Source organism: Erythrolamprus reginae, chromosome Z, assembly GCF_031021105.1.
Source record: "Erythrolamprus reginae isolate rEryReg1 chromosome Z, rEryReg1.hap1, whole genome shotgun sequence".
In the NCBI taxonomy this organism is placed as follows: domain Eukaryota; kingdom Metazoa; phylum Chordata; class Lepidosauria; order Squamata; family Dipsadidae; genus Erythrolamprus; species Erythrolamprus reginae.
The window spans coordinates 136446613-136464940 of NC_091963.1; the positions used below are offsets into that span (position 1 = coordinate 136446613).

Sequence of the window (18328 nt, forward strand, 5' to 3'; positions counted from 1 at the left end):
CCAATTTTAGGAAGATGTGTGTGCGTGGCAATTGTTAAGATGTTGACATGATTATTAAGTGCAAACAGCATGGTGGTTAAGTTTAGAGCACAGTTGTTAAGCAAATCCAATTTTTAGACAATGAGCGTTTTTGGCCAGGAAACAAAAGTAAAGACTATAAAATTCCAGTTATGTGATTGCAAAAGATGGTGTATTAGGTCATAAATTTAGGTGGATTGCCAAGCACCAAAGATGGCAATGGCCATTACAACTTAAAAAGTAGCTCTGGAGAAATCTGTTGTAACTTTGAATGGTCACTGATTGGTTGTAAATTGAGGACTACCTGTACTGACCTGCATCATTTAAACTACAGTGAGGGAAAGGCCCTGTGGATATTTTACAGATGTTTTAAAAGCTATTTAAGGGAGAACCAGAGAAAGATAGGAAAAACAAAATATAATCCAAACCACAGATGGATATCAGATTGAGATGGCTATGGACTTGCTTCAAATGCGCTCTGGTAGAAATAGTTTTTCATGATCTCATGATTAGTGATGGGCGAACCAAACTCGCACAATTTGGGTCCTTATCGAATTTTGCGGTGTTCGGTATGCCAAACACAAACCCGAATTTTTTTAAAACTTCGGGCAAAGTTCGGGGTCGTGTTCGGCATTTGGAGCTTTGACATCACCGGCAGGTTGCTAAGGACGCCATGGAATCCAGGAAGTGATCACCTTGGTGTCCTTAGCAACCTGCCAGTGACGTCAAAGCTCCGCCCCCGGAATCTCTTCGTGAGAGGGATTCCCCAGCTCTTTCAAAGGGAGGTCTTCACGTAAAAATAAACATTGTTATTTTTAGGAAAAAGGACGCCACAGCGGCGCTGCAAGCAAAGGGCAGTCCTTTCACGTAAAAATAAGCATGTTTATTTTTACATGAAAGGATGCCGCAGCAGCGCTTCAAGCAAAGGGAGGTCCTTTCACGTAAAAATAAACATGAAGGAGCTGGGGAATCCCTTCCACGAAGAGATTCCGGGGGCGGAGCCTTGACGTCACTGGCAGATTGCTAAGGACCCCAAGGTGATCACTTCCTGGATTCCATGGAATTCAGGAAGTGATCACCTTGGCATCCTTAGCAACCTGCCAGTATACGTGACGTCAAAGGTCCACTCACGGAATCTCTTGTTGGGATTCCCCGTTCGGGTTCGGTTCGGGTTCAGCCGAATTTTGCATAAAGTTCATCCGAACTTGCCGAACCCGAACACCATTGGGTTCGCCCATCACTACTCATGATTGAAGTGATTTATTTCTTCTATTTCCAAAAGGGTTGATATAAAAGCTTTCAAATCTTTAAAGTTTCAGAAGCTTTTATTTTAAAAAATTAAACACTGATTCCTTCTTCTTTCAAGAAGAAGGAACTGGTTCTCAAACATCTGAATTTTGATCACATGGCCATGGGATATTGCAATGGTCATAAGGGTTAAAAACACAAGTCACTTTTTTTCAGCTCCGTTCTAACTTCTAAAGAGTTCAGTATAAAATCATTGCAAATCCTCAAAGTTCAAAAGCTCGTATTTTTTTAAAAAAATAAATGATTCCTTCTCCTTTCATTTTCCAAATTATGTAATTACCTGCTAGAATTTGATAAAATGGAGGGTACAGTAAAGGGACAAATGATAGCATGGGCAAAGAACATCTATCATAACATACAGGTGAAACTCGAAAAATTATAATATCGTGCAAACGTTCATTTAATATGTGAAAATATATGAGAGATATTCATAACATGCAAGGCAAGGTGATTCAAGCTGTGATTTGTCATAATTGTGATGATTATGGGGTACAGCTCATGAAAACCCCAAATCCCCCATCTCAGAAAATTAGAATATTACATGCGATCAATAAAAAAAGGATTGTACAGAGAACAATATCGAACTTCTGAAAAGTATAGGCATGCATATGTACTCAGTATTTCATTTGGGCCTCTTTTGTAGCAATTACTGCCTCAATGCATGGAAGCTATCAGCCTGTGGCACTGCTGGGGTGTTATGGAAGACCAGGATGCTTCAATAGTGGCCTTCAGCTCTTCTGCATTGTTCCATCTCATGTCTCTCATCTTTCTCTTGACAATGCCCCTCTATAGGGTTCAGGTCAGGTGAGTTTGCTGGCCAATCAAGGAAAATAACCCCACGGTCATTGAAGCAGGTTTTGGTGCTTTGGGCAGTATGGGCAGGTGCCAAGTCCTGCTGGAAATTTTAAGTGATCGTCTCCATAAAACTCGTAGGTGGATGGAAGCATGAAGTGCTCCAAAATCTCCCAGTAGATGGCTGTGTTGACCCTGGACCTAATGAAGCACAGTGGATGAATACCGGCAGATGACATGGCTCCCCAAAACAACACAGACTGTGGAAACGTTACACTAGACCTCAAGCATCTTGCAATGTGTGCCTCTCCATTCTTCGTCCATACTCTGCCATAACTCCTCTCTGAAGAGGACAATGTGACCTTGTGGGCTTGTACAAGCCAAAAATAGATCTGCCAGGGCCATATGGATTTTCCAATTTTGCTTTAGAGAGGGGGAGAAAACTATAGATCATTAAAACAAAGGGGATTAAATCTTTGACTCCCAATTCTTGTGTTTGCCCCAAGCCTTGATTGGGGTTCTCAAACACTCCTTGATCATTTGCTAGTCAAAAAATTAAATTTTGAGTGATTTAAAGCTAACAAAAAGAAATGAAGTAGTTTTGTTTAGTAGAGAGGTCGGCAACCTTAAGTACTCAAAGAGCCATTTGGACCCATTTCCCACAGAAAAGAAAGCACCGGGAGTCACAAAACCTTTCCTGACTATTTTTTGAGCAACCACAGAACTAGCATATGTAGTTGAATTAAATGTCTTGTTTTCTTCTGAAACTTTTATTTATCCATGGTTGGCCTACTGGGAGTCGATAAACTCAACAAATCGTGTGCCACTGGGTATCGCACAATGGCGGTTGTGACACATATTTTGAACAACAGGGAGCTGCAGCAAAGTAAGAACACATGTAGCTCCATAGCCATGCGTTGCTGACCTCTGATTTAGTAGTTCAGGCTCTAAGATAAAATCCATGAGATGATGAGTTCTAATCCTGTTTTAGGCCGGGTGACTTTGAGATAATCATTGTCCCTCTGCCCAACCCATCTTGCTGAGTTGTTGTGGAGGAAATAATGGAAGAAGGAGCAGGTTGGTTTGTTGTTGTTTTTTGTTGCCTTGAGTTCAGTAACCGAGTTGTCGAAGCGTGGAACTCATTACCGGACTCCATAGTGTCATCCCCAAACCCCCAACACTTTACCCTTAGATTGTCTACGGTTGACCTATCCAGATTCCTAAGAGGTCAGTAAGGGGCGAGTACAAGTGCACTAGAGTGCCTTCCGTCCCCTGTCCTATTGCTCTCCTATATCTCCTATACCTTTCTTCTATTCCTATATTTCTTCTTCTATTCTTTCATTGATATGTTCTATTATTATACCTTCTTTTCTATTATTTCTTAGATATATTTTACTATGAGTATCTCCTCTATAACCTTCATCATGTATTTTACTATGGGTATATAGATATATACCCACTAAAACCCTCATTGTGTATTAGACAAAATAAATAAATAAATAAATAAAATAAAAATAAATACTTATAAAGTACAGAAGGTGCGATAAAAAAAACCTCATATATAAATAAAAATTGGACTTTTAAAATCTCCTCACAGCCTCTCAAAGCAAATACAGGGGGGGTATGGGAGAGAAAATCAGGGTATTTTTTTTAATTGTCTGCCCTGACAAACTTTCTAAAGTCCTTCAGAAGCTACAAAATAGGAAAAATGCGACTCGCGACCCAAACCAAACTGCTGGTTCTTGCATTTTAAAGATACATGGTTCATTTCAATGAAATCCCCCCTTCTATCTCTCGGGCAGCTTTTATTAAATCCATTTCAGCTGATCAGATGCTACAGGGTGCAGCATCGCACCACCTTTCTGAGGGTGGCTCAGTAACTCTTGATATTTAAAACTTAAGTTGGTGATGTCAGATGTCGCTACTGCAGAAGCTGCTTTCTCTCCTCCTTCTTTTCACTCTTCCCTCCTCTTCAGGTCTTGCTTTGCAGAAGATTATTTGATGTCGAAATTCAGCCTCACTTCTTCCCATTTCTGTTTTGGGAGTTGAGACTCGGTGGCTTCAAGGGGCTATCAAATTAGCGACCTACTGGTGTGCGCTTCTGGCCATGCGCTTGGGAAAGTGATCTCTCTTGCACCTGTTTTTTTCACCACTTCACGATGGCTGGTTTAATGTTTCCACGCGGTTTGTTCATCCTGCTGCTGGGACTGAGTTTGCGAGGTAAGCTGGTTTTGTGGGCAAGGGAAGAAGGTCTGGTAAACCCCACATTGAGTGAAATATTGGGGTCCTCTCTGCTATTTCCTTTCTTTTAAAGACAGGTTGATGATGGGGTGATGGCGGAGAGGGATGGAAGTGATAAAACAGTCATAAATGAGGTTTGCCAAGGTTGACTTTTAGGTCTGATTGAGCACTCAGCCAGAGAGACTCGAGGAGGAGCTGTTATTTAGCAAATCTTGTATGCAAAGTTCTCAGATTTGATTCTGAGCACTTCCAGATAATAAGGGCGGTATTTCATCATTCAATTTCAGACCATCCGTTAAATGGTGGTTAGAATGCTTATCCATAGCCTGGTATAGATTATTCTACCCGTTGCTATCATTATTCTATATATTCAGGAGTAATGGATCTTTTCGCGTTAAGCAGGCTTTCTCTGTCAAAAAATATCAAGAGAGAAAGAAAAGTTGAAAAGTTGGCCAAAGTCACTTCTAAAGGAACAGTTCGCCTGCTCTAATTTTGAACCGGGATGAATGATTTTTCACCACAAAAGCAGGGTTTGTTGTCGTTGAAAATGTAAAACATTGACAAATCGCGCGCGCACACACTCACAACCACAGGAAGTGCCAGCTGACCGGCACAAGATGCCATTGCAAAATGCAGTTAGCTATGCTTTGCTGGATAGTTTGAGAAATGTTTGCTGGGCCTCTTGATCATGTTAAACGTAATTAGTGCAATTAGTATATATATTTGTGGGTGTGTTTCTGTTTGTCCTTGTAGCCGCTTCCTTGCCCATTCATTAGTTTTATGTAGAGTAGCTATGCTAATTTTCCTTCAGATATTTATTGTGAATGGTTATTTATTTTAGTTATATATATATATATTGATTTATTTGCATTTACCCTTTATTATTTTTACAAACTCAAGGAAAACATACCCAATTCACTTTCCTCCTCCTACAATAACCCTGTGAGATGGGTTGAGCTGAGAGAGAATGGAGGACCTAAGGTGATCCAACTGGCTTTCGTGCCTAAGACTGAATTTGAACTCACAGCCTCCCGATTTCTAGCCTGGTGCCTTACACTAGATCAAACTGTCTCTCTGTGCTAAATTTATAACCTGTCTTTTTTCCAGGAACTCAATCTGATTCACCTTGGGATCTTCTTTAAAAAAAAATTTTAATTTTAAAAATAGACTTTATTTAAACAATTAAAATAAACTAAAATAAACTCATCTAGGGTTCTTCTATCATTGTTCCCCACAATAACAAAAACCTTGCAAAGGTTTATTTTATTTTATTTTACCCTGCAAACTGTCAGCTCCCACCTTGAAATATCATGGCATTTCTTGTTATCAAGATTTATTTCAAACATTATATTAGGCCACCATATTAAATATTTTAAAACGAGGGATATTTCTGAGGTTCCAGCACCTTCTGCCACAGGTTTTCACAAAAACAATTCCTGTCAAAGAGAACAAAATGGCACATTTTGTTACTCCACTCTGGTGTTGTGTAGGCTTTAATCTCTCCCAATTAACATTTACATCCACAGAGTGGAAAGGCTGTTCCAAATGTTGCATCAACATTTACCACTGGTGAGTCAATGCAGAGAACAAAATAGATAACTAGTCATTCAAATTTACAATAGACCCCATCCCAAAGTTAATGTCTCCACCCCCCCAGCCCCCAATTTTGTGTGCTTGCAACCAGCCCACATTTATAGCCATTTGCAGCATCCCGCAGTCACATGACCATGATTTACAATGTTTTGCTGAAATCTGGAATTTATTTTCAGGTTTTGACAGAGGACGCCATAGCAAACAATGGGTTTGTTTATTTTATTTTATTTTATTTTATTTTATTTATTTTATTTTATTTTATTTTAGTTTAGTTTAGTTTAGTTTAGTTTAGTTTAGTTTAGTTTAGTTTAGTTTATTATTTTAGTTTAGTTTATTTTATTTTATTTTATTTTAGTTTATTTTATTTTATTTTATATTTTATTTTATTTTATATTTTATTAATTATTTTATTTTATTTCATTTCATTTCATTTCATTTCATTTCATTTCATTTCATTTCATTTCATTTCATTTTATTTTATTTTATTTTATTTTATTTTATTTTATTTTATTTTATTTTATTTTATTTTATTTATTGATTGATTTTTATGCCGCCCTTCTCCTTAGACTCAGGGCATAACAGCATGTTAGCAATAGCACTTTTTAACAGAGCCAGCCTATTGCCCCCACAATCCGGTTCCTCATTTTACCCACCTGGGAAGGATGGAAGGCTGAGTCAACCTTGAGCCGGTGATGAGATTTGAACCACTGACCTGCAGATCTACAGCCAGCTTCAGTGGCCTGCAGTACAGCACTCTACCTGCTGAGCCACCCCGGCTCCTAACCATGGTGGTCTCTTAACAACTTCTGAGAAAAATTATCATAAAATTAGGACAGTCAGGTGATAACCCACTTTACGACTTACATCACGACTTACAAACCGTAATGGGCAAGTTCCATTTGGGTTAGAAGTTGAGGACTTTGATTCCATTTTAAAAAAAAAACAATCTTCAGCCTCAATAGAAGTTGAAAAAATAATTCTGATTGAAAATTCCATGAATGAGAAAAAAGTAGGGCAAAGACAGTCAGAGGATTTAGCTTTTAGAGTTACTTTTAACATGGTTGTTGTAACTCTGAACTCTCATGGCTACTATGGCAACTACCACATCTTCCAGCTTTTCAAAAATCAGAGTTGCCATATTATCTTCAATAGCAGGGCTAGGCAGGCAAGTAGGGGAACCTGTGGACTTCAAATCCCAGAATTCCCAAGCTAGGCATGCTGACTCAGGAATTCTGGGAACTGAAGTCCACAGGTCATAAAGTTGCCATAGTTGCCTGCCTACCCCTATTCTATCAGATACTCATCAGATATCATCAGATACTTCATTCATTCATTCAGAAAATAATGGTCACCACTGCGGAAACCTTTTCAGTAGGGTTTGTTGCTAAATACAAAGTTAAATTTTATTTACTTATTTATTAAATGTTTATGTCAGCCATCTCTCCTAGGTGACACAGTACAAATTCATTCATAAAAGAAAGTTGATGTCAAAAGTAAAGTTTGGAATAACTAAGTAATTTTTATTTTTTATAATTTTGTAACAGCAGTATTGTAGGATGCTTAGAATGACTTGGTTGAGTTGGATAACTATAAAAAATAATCATAATTAATTATCAATAATAATTAATTATAATTAAAATAAATAAATATACTTCTGACATCAAATCTATAACCATTTTCTGGTTTGTGGTCAATAACTATGTTATCTTGTGTTAGATTTCTTTTTAAGATTGTAGAGTGAATAAGTTTTTATTTTTTTAATGCTCCTTGGGTATAGAATCAAACTCTGCTATCAACTCCGCAGCCTGAAGGATACTTCTATAGTTTGGCATGTAATGCTTATTTGAAGTGCCATGCAATGTCAATCATTGTCAAAATGGCAACCATTTTGTTTTTTTCCAGAACATTTTGCTTTTAAAGAGGTGCAATTTGTCCTTGAGACCAATGATCTAGATCAACGGTCTCCAACCTTGGCAATTTTAAGCCTGGATGACTTCAAATCCCAGAATTCTTGGCTGGGGAATTCTGGGAGTTGAAGTCCGCCTGGCTTGAAGTTGAGCAATACAGTATAGCCTGTTTATGGCTTAACTGGTTGGAAATTAACTTAAAAAATCGTTTTCCAGATTTCATCTCTTTTCATTGGTTTGGCTCCAGTGGTGGATTTTCTTGATTTTTTTCCCCATCTCACCTGTACACCAATTGTGTTACTTCCTGTGTGTCAATCTTTGGAGGATGTGTTTCCAATGATAGATATAGATAGGAGAAGTTTCTCCTTCTTCTCCTATCTATATCTGTCATTGGAAACACATCCCCCAAAGATTGACACACAGGAAGTAACACAATTGGTGTATAGGAGATGGAGGAGAAAAGGGAGGAGGAGGAGGAGACCAATTTTTCACTTCTCCACAGGTGAATTTATTTATAAAAAAGTGTCGTCCATTGATAAAATGAAGAAAACAGCCCAGGTTCACTGAGCCTCCCACCCTGGCACTACTGCTTCTAATAACCGGTCCGAACTGGGAGCAACTCACCAGTTGCAGTGACCCAAGAATGGAAGCAGCATAGATTGACCAGTTGGAGTGGAAACATTTGTCTATATATGTAGTCTTCAACTTACAATCACAATTAAGCTCAAAGTTTATGTAGCTAAGTAAGAAATTTGATTTTTCTTGCCACAGTTGTTAAACAAATCACTGCAGTGGTTAAGTTAGCAACACAGTTGTTGCGTGAATATGGTTTCCCCATTGACTTTGCTTGTCAGAAGGTGTCGCAAAAGGGGATCACATGACCCTGGGACATTGTAAATTGTCAAGCATCCAAATGTAAATCACGTGACCATTGAGATGCTGTAATGATCATAAATACAGTGGTACCTCATGATACGAACCCCTCGTGATACGAACCCGGGATTCGGAAATTTTTTTGCCTCTTCTTACGAACTTTTTTCAGCTTACGAACCCACCGCAGATCGCAAAATGGTGCTCCGCTGGCCGCCGCCGCCCAGCTATCACCTTTTAAAACAGCCAGGGGGCTTCTTGGCGTTCTCCCGAACCCGAACCTGAACTTTTCGTGTTCGGGAGGCCCCCGAGAAGCGCCGCCGCCCGGCTGTCACCATCTGAAACAGCCGCTGGGCTTCTCGGCATTCTCCCGAATGCTTAACCCAGAAGTTCGGGTTCAGGTTCCGGAGGCCGCCAAGAAGTGCCCGGCTGTTTCAGAAGGTTACTTCCAGTCGGAGGTCTTCGTGATGTCAAAGCTGCGCCCATGGAATTCCCTATTGGGATTTCCCACCTCCTTTCTAGCCTCCAGATCGGCCGAAAATGCCGCCGCCGATCGCAAAAACGGCGCTTCGCCGAGCGGCACCGCCTGGCTGTAACCTTCTGAAACAGCTGGGCGCTTCTCGGTGGCCTCCGGAACCCGAACCCGAACCCAAACTTCCAGGTTTGGCATTTGGGAGAATGCCGAGAAGCCCCCCGGCTGTTTCAGAAGGTGACAGCCACGCAGCGACGCTTCTCGGCGGCCTCTGGAACCCAAACCCGAACCTGAACTTCCGGGTTCAGCGTTCGGGAGAACGCCAAGAAGCCCCCCGGCTGTTTCAGAAGGTGACAGCCAGGTGGCAGCGCTTCTCGCCGGCCTCCCGAACCCGAAAAGTTCGGGTTCGGGTTCGGGAGAACACCAAGAAGCCCCCGGCTGTTTTAAAAGGTGACAGCCGGGGGGCGGCGCCCAGCGGAGCACCATTTTGTGGGGTTTTTTTCTTTTCTGCACAGATTAATCGCTTTTACATTGTTTCCTATGGGAAACAATGTTTCGTCTTACGAACTTTTCGCCTTACCAACCTACTTCCGGAACCAATTAGGTTTGTAAGATGAGGTATTACTGTACTGTGTTCAGTTCTGGAGACCTCACCTACAAAAATATATTGATAAAATTGAATGGGTCCAAAGACGGGCTACAAAAATGGTGGAAGGTCTTAAGCATAAAACTTAAAAGGAAAGACTTCATGAACTCAATCTGTATAGTTTGGAGGACAGAAGGAAAAGGGGGGACATGATCAAAACATTTAAATATGTTAAAGGGTTAAATAAGGTTCAGGAGAGAAGTGATTTTAATAGGAAAGTGAACACAAGAACAAGGGGGCACAATCTGAGGTTAGTTGGGGGAAAGATCAGAAGTAACATGAGAAAATATTTGACTGAAAGTAGTAGATGGTTGGAACAAACTTCCAGCAGACGTGTGTGGTAAATCCACAGTAACTGAATTTAAACATGCCTGGGATAAACATATATCCCTCCTAAGATAAAATACAGGAAATAGTATAAAGGCAGACTAGATGGACCATGAGGTCTTTTTCTGCCATCAATTTTCTATGTTTCTTTGTTTCTAAATGTGAAAAATAGTCATAAGTCATTTTTTCAGTGCCGTTGTAACTGAACGGTCTTTAAGCGAATTGTTTTAAGTCACACATTACCTGTAATGAAGATAAGCTCAACTCATAAACTGGACGAAGTTGGGGCCAGAAGATTTTTTTTTTGGCGGGGGGGTTTGGTAGTGGGAGAGGCAAATATCACATGTTCCGGCCCTCAAGATATATTAACAACCTTCCTTTTCATGGAGGTAATGTTGATGATTGTGGAGATCAGCTATACAGTTTTTTCAAGCATTTGTTTGAGTAAATCCATTCGTGGTGCAGAAATAGATACTGTTGTGATGTCTGATAAAGCCGCCCCAGAGTCCTTCGGGACTGGGGTGGCATATAAATCCAAATAATAAATAAATAATAAACAATGAATGAGTAAATAAATAAATAAACAAACAAACTGGAAAGTTAGACACTTCACTTAGTTAAAGGAAATTGGGAGTCCAATGCAACCCCCAGACCTCCTAGATGAGGGCCGCATCTGGGTTTTAATTGATCTGGGGTAGGGAGGTGTTGGCTAGCTGATGCCAGCTTGACGTAATTTGTATTGGGGTCACCTGTGGTGGCCAAGTGTTAAGGCAGGATATCCCTCAGACTCTCCCTCTCTCTCAGTATAACCTTCTCTCCTTCCTTCCTTCCTTCCTTCCTTCCTTCCTTGACTCCTTCCTTGATTCCTTGATTCCTTCCTTCCTTCCTTCTTTTTCCTTCCCTCTTCATTCTCCTTTCTTCTTCCTTCCCTTCTTTCCTTCTTTTTCCTTTCTTGCACTCTTTCCATTTTTCCTTCTTTTTCTTTCCTCTTTCCCTTTCTTCTTTCCTATCCCTTCTTGGACGCACCAATGTCCAAGTGCCGGATGAAATGGATGTCCACATGCCACCTCTATGTTGGTTGAGGCAAGCAGGATTCCCCTGAGTACCACTTGTTGGGGGTCAAGGGAAAGGGAGGGTCTTGCCTTCTCTTTCTGCTCAATATCCCCATGGACAATTGGTGGGCCACTGTGGGACACAGAATGCTGGACACAATGGGCTTTGTCCTGATTCTTATGTTCTTATGTTAATGCAAAAGGGGAAACATGTCTCCTTTTGTTTTGTTTTGTTTTTAATTTGTTTTACTAGCCCACCTTGTAGAGAAAATGGAACCTGCCCCCCCCCAGGCCCTGTTTTTGTTGGCAAAGGCACCGCAGGCCAGTCCTTCACTGCCTGATATGGTCCCTGGGGCTTGAGTTTGACCTAGATAATGTTAGAACCTCCCAGAATACAGGTCTTTGATATACTCATCACAAGAAATAGGGAATCCATTAAACAATAAATTGATTGACCATGCAATATAAGACACAGATACCATTTGTAATTTTAAAAAATCCCATTTGGTTTCTTCTTTGATATAACGGATAATAGCCTCATATCTTGGGACAGGAAAGGCAGTTAATAACTGTGTATTGATTTTAATTTTAATTAATTGATTACCGGTAAGTAAATAAATATGTACACAAAAAGAGAATGAACTGAGTAAAGAGTAGACAAGGTTATAAAGACAAACAAACAAACAAAATAAATAAATAAATAAATAATAAACGAATGAATAGTAAATAAATAAATGAACAAATAATAAATAAATAAATAAATAAATGGTTGATTAAGTAAATAATGTGCACAAAAAGAGAATGAACTGAATAAAGAGTAGATAAGGTTATAAAGATAAACACAATAAATGAATGAATGAACGAATGAATGAAAAATAAATCAAGGAAGTGAATATCAATGAATTGTCAATAATACTGTTATATGCATTTTTTCTTTATGTTATTTGTATCACCTGTATTGTACAGTCTTGGGGGTTTTTTTGTTGAATGTGTTTATTTTATTGTTTTTTGCTCTTATGTCTGTTTGTAAAATCTTTGAAAATCTAAAATATTGTTTTGATAGATAGATAGATAGATAGATAGATAGATAGATAGATAGATAGATAGATAGATAGATGTATTTCCATGTATTCTGAGAGTCAGCAAAACCACACCCGTTACAATTAACATAAAAATAATCTGATTTGACAAAAGTATGATTCTTGCCCTTGGGACTTCATTATTCTAACACTTTCATGTTCACAAATCAATTGTTAAATTTTCAAAAAAATTCCAACATTGAGCAATGATTGTTTTTGTTGCTAAAAGTTAAATAGATAATCATCTTATTTTTCAAGGAATTCTTGAATTATACAAAGCCTTACTCTGGAGAGCATTTGGTTCTTAGTTTTGATATTATCTTCATCGGAAAGTTAACTATATACAGCCCTAAATTAACACAATAAATGGCCTTCATGGATATCGGGTAAAGATGATGTTCTGTATTCAAAATGGAAAACCACCAAGTTATTGGATGCAAAGGTCATCAAGCAGTCAAACTCTGCTTAGACCAAACCTACCTATTATAGAATAGAGTTGCATTAACCATTGAATAGAGCGGTTTGCTTGAAGAGAATTGAAGAGAACCAAAACCGATGAAGGTCTCAATTGCAACAAAACCACACTACACACCATGCCTAGCAGAACATGCGCACACTCAAATATGCAAACTTTGGGACCTTACTGTATTCGCCTTCATCAATTTGAAGTTCCAATTTGATGGACAAATATACAAATCCATTGAAGAAGCACCCAAGAGATCACTCATCTCAAGATTCGTAACAGAAATAATGAAACAACTCCTGAAAAAAATAGTCCTCCCACAGATTTATTTATTTATTTATTTACTGGACTTTTATGTCGCCCCTCTCCCTGGACTCGTGGCGGCTTACAATAATTCAATAAAAATACAATATATAAAACATTTCTAAATCCAATTAACAGAATAACTAATTTAAAATATTTTTTTTAAATACTAAACATTTAAAAATCAAACATTCAAAACACATTACAACATTCTACACACTCACTGGCCAGATGCTGGTGTCTAGTGACCCCAAGCCTGGTGGCATAAATATAGAAACATAGAAACATAGAAGACTGACGGCAGAAAAAGACCCCATGGTCCATCTAGTCTGCCCTTTTACTATTTCCTGTATTTTATCTTACAATGGATATATGTTTATCCCAGGCATGTTTAAATTCAGTTACTGTGGATTTACCAACCACGTCTGCTGGAAGTTTGTTCCAAGGATCTACTACTCTTTCAGTAAAATGATATTTTCTCATGTTGCCTTTGATCTTTCCCCCAACTAACTTCAGATTGTGTCCCCTTGTTCTTGTGTTCACTTTCCTGTTAAAAACACTTCCCTCCTGAACCCTATTTAACCCTTTAACATATTTAAATGTTTCGATCATGTCCCCCCTTTTCCTTCTGTCCTCCAGACTATACAGATTGAGTTCATTCAGTCTTTCCTGATACGTTTTATACTTAAGACCTTCCACCATTCTTGTAGCCCGTCTTTGGACCCATTCAATTTTGTCAATATCTTTTTGACAAAATTGAACGGGTCCAAAGACGTTTTCAAATTCTTACGAAAGGCAAGGAGAGTGGGGACAGTACAACTCTCTGGGGGGAGTTGATTCCAAAAGGCCGAGGACTCCACAGAGAAGGCTCTTCCCCTAGGACCCGCCAAATGACATTGCCAATCCATATGGTTCTATTATACGGAGGACATGTTCATCATTATCAAAAGGGTTTGCCTTAGATTTAGAACCATGTATATGTTGTAAGCCGCCCTGAATCCTCAGAGAGGGGCGACATATAAATCCAATTAAACAAATAAATAAATAAATTCCATGTAATCAGAATGAAAAGAAAAGAACAGCAGCCACAGTGTGCAGTCTTCCTGCACACATTCCTCAACAACAACAACAAACAATGGCATAGGTGTAGTATAAAACAATCCCAACAGTTAAGCACTGAACTGTCACACGGCCAAAGTTCTGACACAAAGCTGTGAAAGGACTCTCTATGGTCAAGCAAAAATGCACCATAATAATCCAAAACTCCCCAAAAGCAGAAATAAAAATGGAGAAACATGGCCTGCTCCAAACCATAGATATCTACACAGCTTCCTCAAAAAGTGCCTTTCCATGCATCCACCACAAAATCTGGCCAATTTCTGAATGGAATACTGTAATTCTATTCCATTCCATTTCATTCCATTCTATTCTATTCTATCTTATTCCCCAATGTACCTGAAGGCAAGACAAGAAACAATGTATGGAAACTAATCAAGGATTGAACCAACCTAGAACTAAGGAGGAATTTCCTAAGAGTGAGAACAATTAACTAGAAACATAGAAGACTGATGGCAAAAAAAAGACCTCATGATCCATCTAGTCTGCCCTTATACTATTTCCTGTATTTTATCTTAGGATGGATATATGTTTATCCCAGGCATGTTTAAATTCAGTTACTATGGATTTACCAACCATGTCTGCTGGAAGTTTGTTCCAAGGATCTACTACTCTTTCAGTGAAATACTATTTTCTCATGTTGCTTCTGATCTTTCCCCCAACTAACTTCAGATTGTGTCCCCTTGTTCTTGTGTTCACTTTCCTATTAAGAACACTTCCCTCCTGGACCTTATTTAACCCTTTGACATATTTAAATGTTTTGATCATGTCCCCCCTTTTCCTTCTGTCCTCCAGACTATACAGATTGAGTTTATTAAGTCTTTCCTGATACATTTTATGCTTAAGACCTTCCACCATTCTTGTAGCCCGTCTTTGGACCCGTTCAATTTTGTCAATATTTTTTTGTAGGTGAGGTCTCCAGAACTGAACACAGTATTCCAAGAGTCTTCGGAGAGGGGCGGCATACAAATCTAATTAATAATAATAATAATAATAATAATAATAATAATAATAATAATAATAATAATATATTACACTATAAAGCCCTACATGGCATCAGACCAGAGTACCTACGAGATTGCCTGCTGCACAAATCCCAGCGGCCAATTAGATCCCACAGAGTTGGCCTTCTCCGGGTCCCGTCGACAAAACAATGTCTGGTGGGACCCAGGGAAGAGCCTTCTCTGTGGCGGCCCCAGCCCTCTGGAATCAACTCCCCCCGGAGATTCGAACTGCCCCTACCCTCCTCGCCTTCCGTAAAATGTTGAAGGCTCACCTTTGCCGCCAGGCGTGGGGGGATTAATCTCCTCCCCCCTCCTTTTTTCGCTGAACTTTATTATGTTTATGTTCAGTCGGACTGAGTGTGTATGATTGTGTAACAGATAGGTTTTTATAACAATGTATTTTAAATTAGTTTTTTAAAGTTTTTAACATTAGATTTTTATTTATATTGTATTGCTGTTATGTTGTGAGCCGCCCCGAGTCTTTGGAGAGGGGCGGCATACAAATCTAATAAATTATTATTATTATTATTATTATTATTAATAATCAACCAATGGAACAGAAGTTGCTGGCTGGGGAATTCTGGGAGTTGAAGTCCAAATATCTTCAAGTTGCCAAGGTTGGGAAACACTGGTCTAGACTGTGACTCTTCTTCCTCCTGTCTTCCAAGGTCATTTTTTTTTACAGACCATGACATCAGACTATCAAATCTGAACTAAAAAAAAAAAGGAAAAAAAAACCTGGTGGCCATTTATTGGTCAGGTGGTTTTTGAAGCCCAAGTATAGGGTTCTACTGAGACGAGGGGAAGTCATACTCCGGGCAGAAATCTCATGTGATGTTGCATACATGATCACACATAAACCCCCACACATAACTAACACTGTTTCCCCTACTTTGTTTTTTGTTTACATCGATCTCTAACTCAATACACACACACACACACACACACACACACACACACACACAAACATAGAGGTTTATATCTAAAAGGGTGTGGGAACCATCCTTTAAACATTAGGTGTTGTGAGAGTGGTGAGAAAAAACCCAAGCTGCTTGCTTCCGTATACCTTAAAAGCAAGCAGCTGTTATCTCAGCCACAAAAAAACCCTAAAATCCTAATATCTAGGCCAGCGGTCCCCAAACTACGGCCCGCGGGCCGCATGTGGCCCGCTGAGGCCATTTATCCGGCCCGTGGGTGAGTGACACAACACAGTGTTCCATCTAATTTTCTATGAATAAAATGCGGTATTTTGTTAGTAACTAATATCAATCATCAAAAAAGTTGCAAAAGGTTTTTTTCTAATTTTGTCATCCAGTTACATTCATTTTCTTTTAATTAAATTCCCTCCTTAATGTTCCTTCAAAAAGTACACCAATTGTATTCTAACTTATTAACCAGTATGCCAAAGTGCTTCCTTCTTTCTTTATACATTTTCCTATAAGCCAAGAAAACCTACAATCAGATGTTAACAAAAGAAAATTAAAAACAAAACATAAACATATATGAATTTCAGACTTCTCCCACCCCCTCTAAATAGTACATTCCCATTTTGTTTTTTACTTTAAAACAAGGTATGTGCAGTGTGCATAGGGATTTGTTCATAGGTTTTTTTTATAGTCCGGCCCTCCAACAGTCTGAGGGACAGTGACCTGGCCCCCTGTGTAAAAAGTTTGGGGACCCCTGATCTAGGCACTTAATATTTGATAATTAGACAGAAGGAAAACAATACTAATTATTTTATAGGCCCTGCTTTCTACCGAGCTCTGGAACATAAAGATGTTGGTGGAAGATGCTTGTGTTGGTTCTATATGCATTTTCCTGTAATATTTAACTCATTATTATTATTATTATTATTATTATTAATATTATTATTATTATCATTATTATTATTATTATTATTTATTAGATTTGTATGCCGCCCCTCTCCGTAGACTCATATCTGTTTATTCAATTTATATATTCCCTTTTCACATTTCTACCCTGCTCATCATAAGCGAATCCTATATTGCATACAACTTTTTCATGCTTTAAAAATGCCAAACAGCAATAGATAGGCAGTATTCACCCACTTAAAAATTACTTCTGCTGAAAATCACGAGGCAACTGTATTTTGTGTTGTTAGAATTTCACTGTGACTGATATTAAGTATATGGACTGGAGCTTGTCAAATGTACATTCATTGTTAAGTTACTGCTATTCAACCAACCAACCAACCAACCAACATTTTACATTGGAAACACCAGTCTTCATTGTTGATTATTACTGATGACAGGTGAAGGACTACCAAAATTTTTACCACCACACTGTGGGTGTAGTTTATACAGGACGCCCTGCATTTTCTTTCAACATCTTTCAGTGCAAATTGGGGGCTCCAGGGTGGAGCTCCATTTTCACTACCCCACTGCGTCCCACCCATCCACCCACCCAGTCCGGGCAGTAACCCACCCCTGCTGATGACTCTCTCAGCCCAACACATCTTGCAGGATTGTTGCTGTGGGGAAAAAAAGGATGAGGAAGTACTATTAGTTGCCTCAAATTATTTATAAAAATAATAAGGGCAACTTGTAAATAGTCTAAAGAAAAAACAGAGTTAGGGTTATTAAATATATAACAAAGCAAAGAAGAACAAGGGTCATTTGAAAGGGAGGAGGACAAAAACCCCAGCAAAAATTAAAGAATTTAGCTTTACAGGTATATACAATTACTTTTTTCAGCATCAGATTTTTAATTATGATATTTCTCCAATAACGTTTTTATTTTCAAGAATCTATGCTTGCAATAATATAGAATCAAAGAATTGGGAAAGAAAGAATGGTGTGTGTGTATATATATATAATTAAAGAACACAGAAGTTTAAGTGATTACAGTTGTGAAAAGAGTCCAGAAAAGAAAAAAGACACTCATAAAGCCGGACAATAATTGATTTTAAACTTTTATGCCTGCCAGACAGAGAACAATGAAGACAAAATGAATCCCATTGGGAGTTGGTGGCATAGAAGTTGAATTAATAAATAAATTTTTAAAAGGGGGAAATTAGTTCATTTTGCCAGAGGTCTGGTAACTTAACCCTAATCAATAATCCAGCTGGAGCATTATAATCTAGATTTTTAATTACATTATGTATTGTATATTTTATA

The 18328-nt window shown here is 38.7% G+C and overlaps 1 protein-coding gene across 1 annotated transcript in view; it reads left to right on the forward strand.

The window, feature by feature from the left end:
- Nucleotides 1-4104: 4104 nt before the first annotated feature.
- Nucleotides 4105-18328, forward strand: part of ITGAL (integrin subunit alpha L) — a 99943-nt gene continuing 85719 nt past the window's right edge. Inside the window, exon 1 of the mRNA XM_070728883.1 lies at nucleotides 4105-4338. Coding sequence (XP_070584984.1) covers nucleotides 4278-4338 — 61 coding nt within the window. The 5' untranslated portion in view covers nucleotides 4105-4277. The remainder of the gene's footprint in view (nucleotides 4339-18328) is intronic.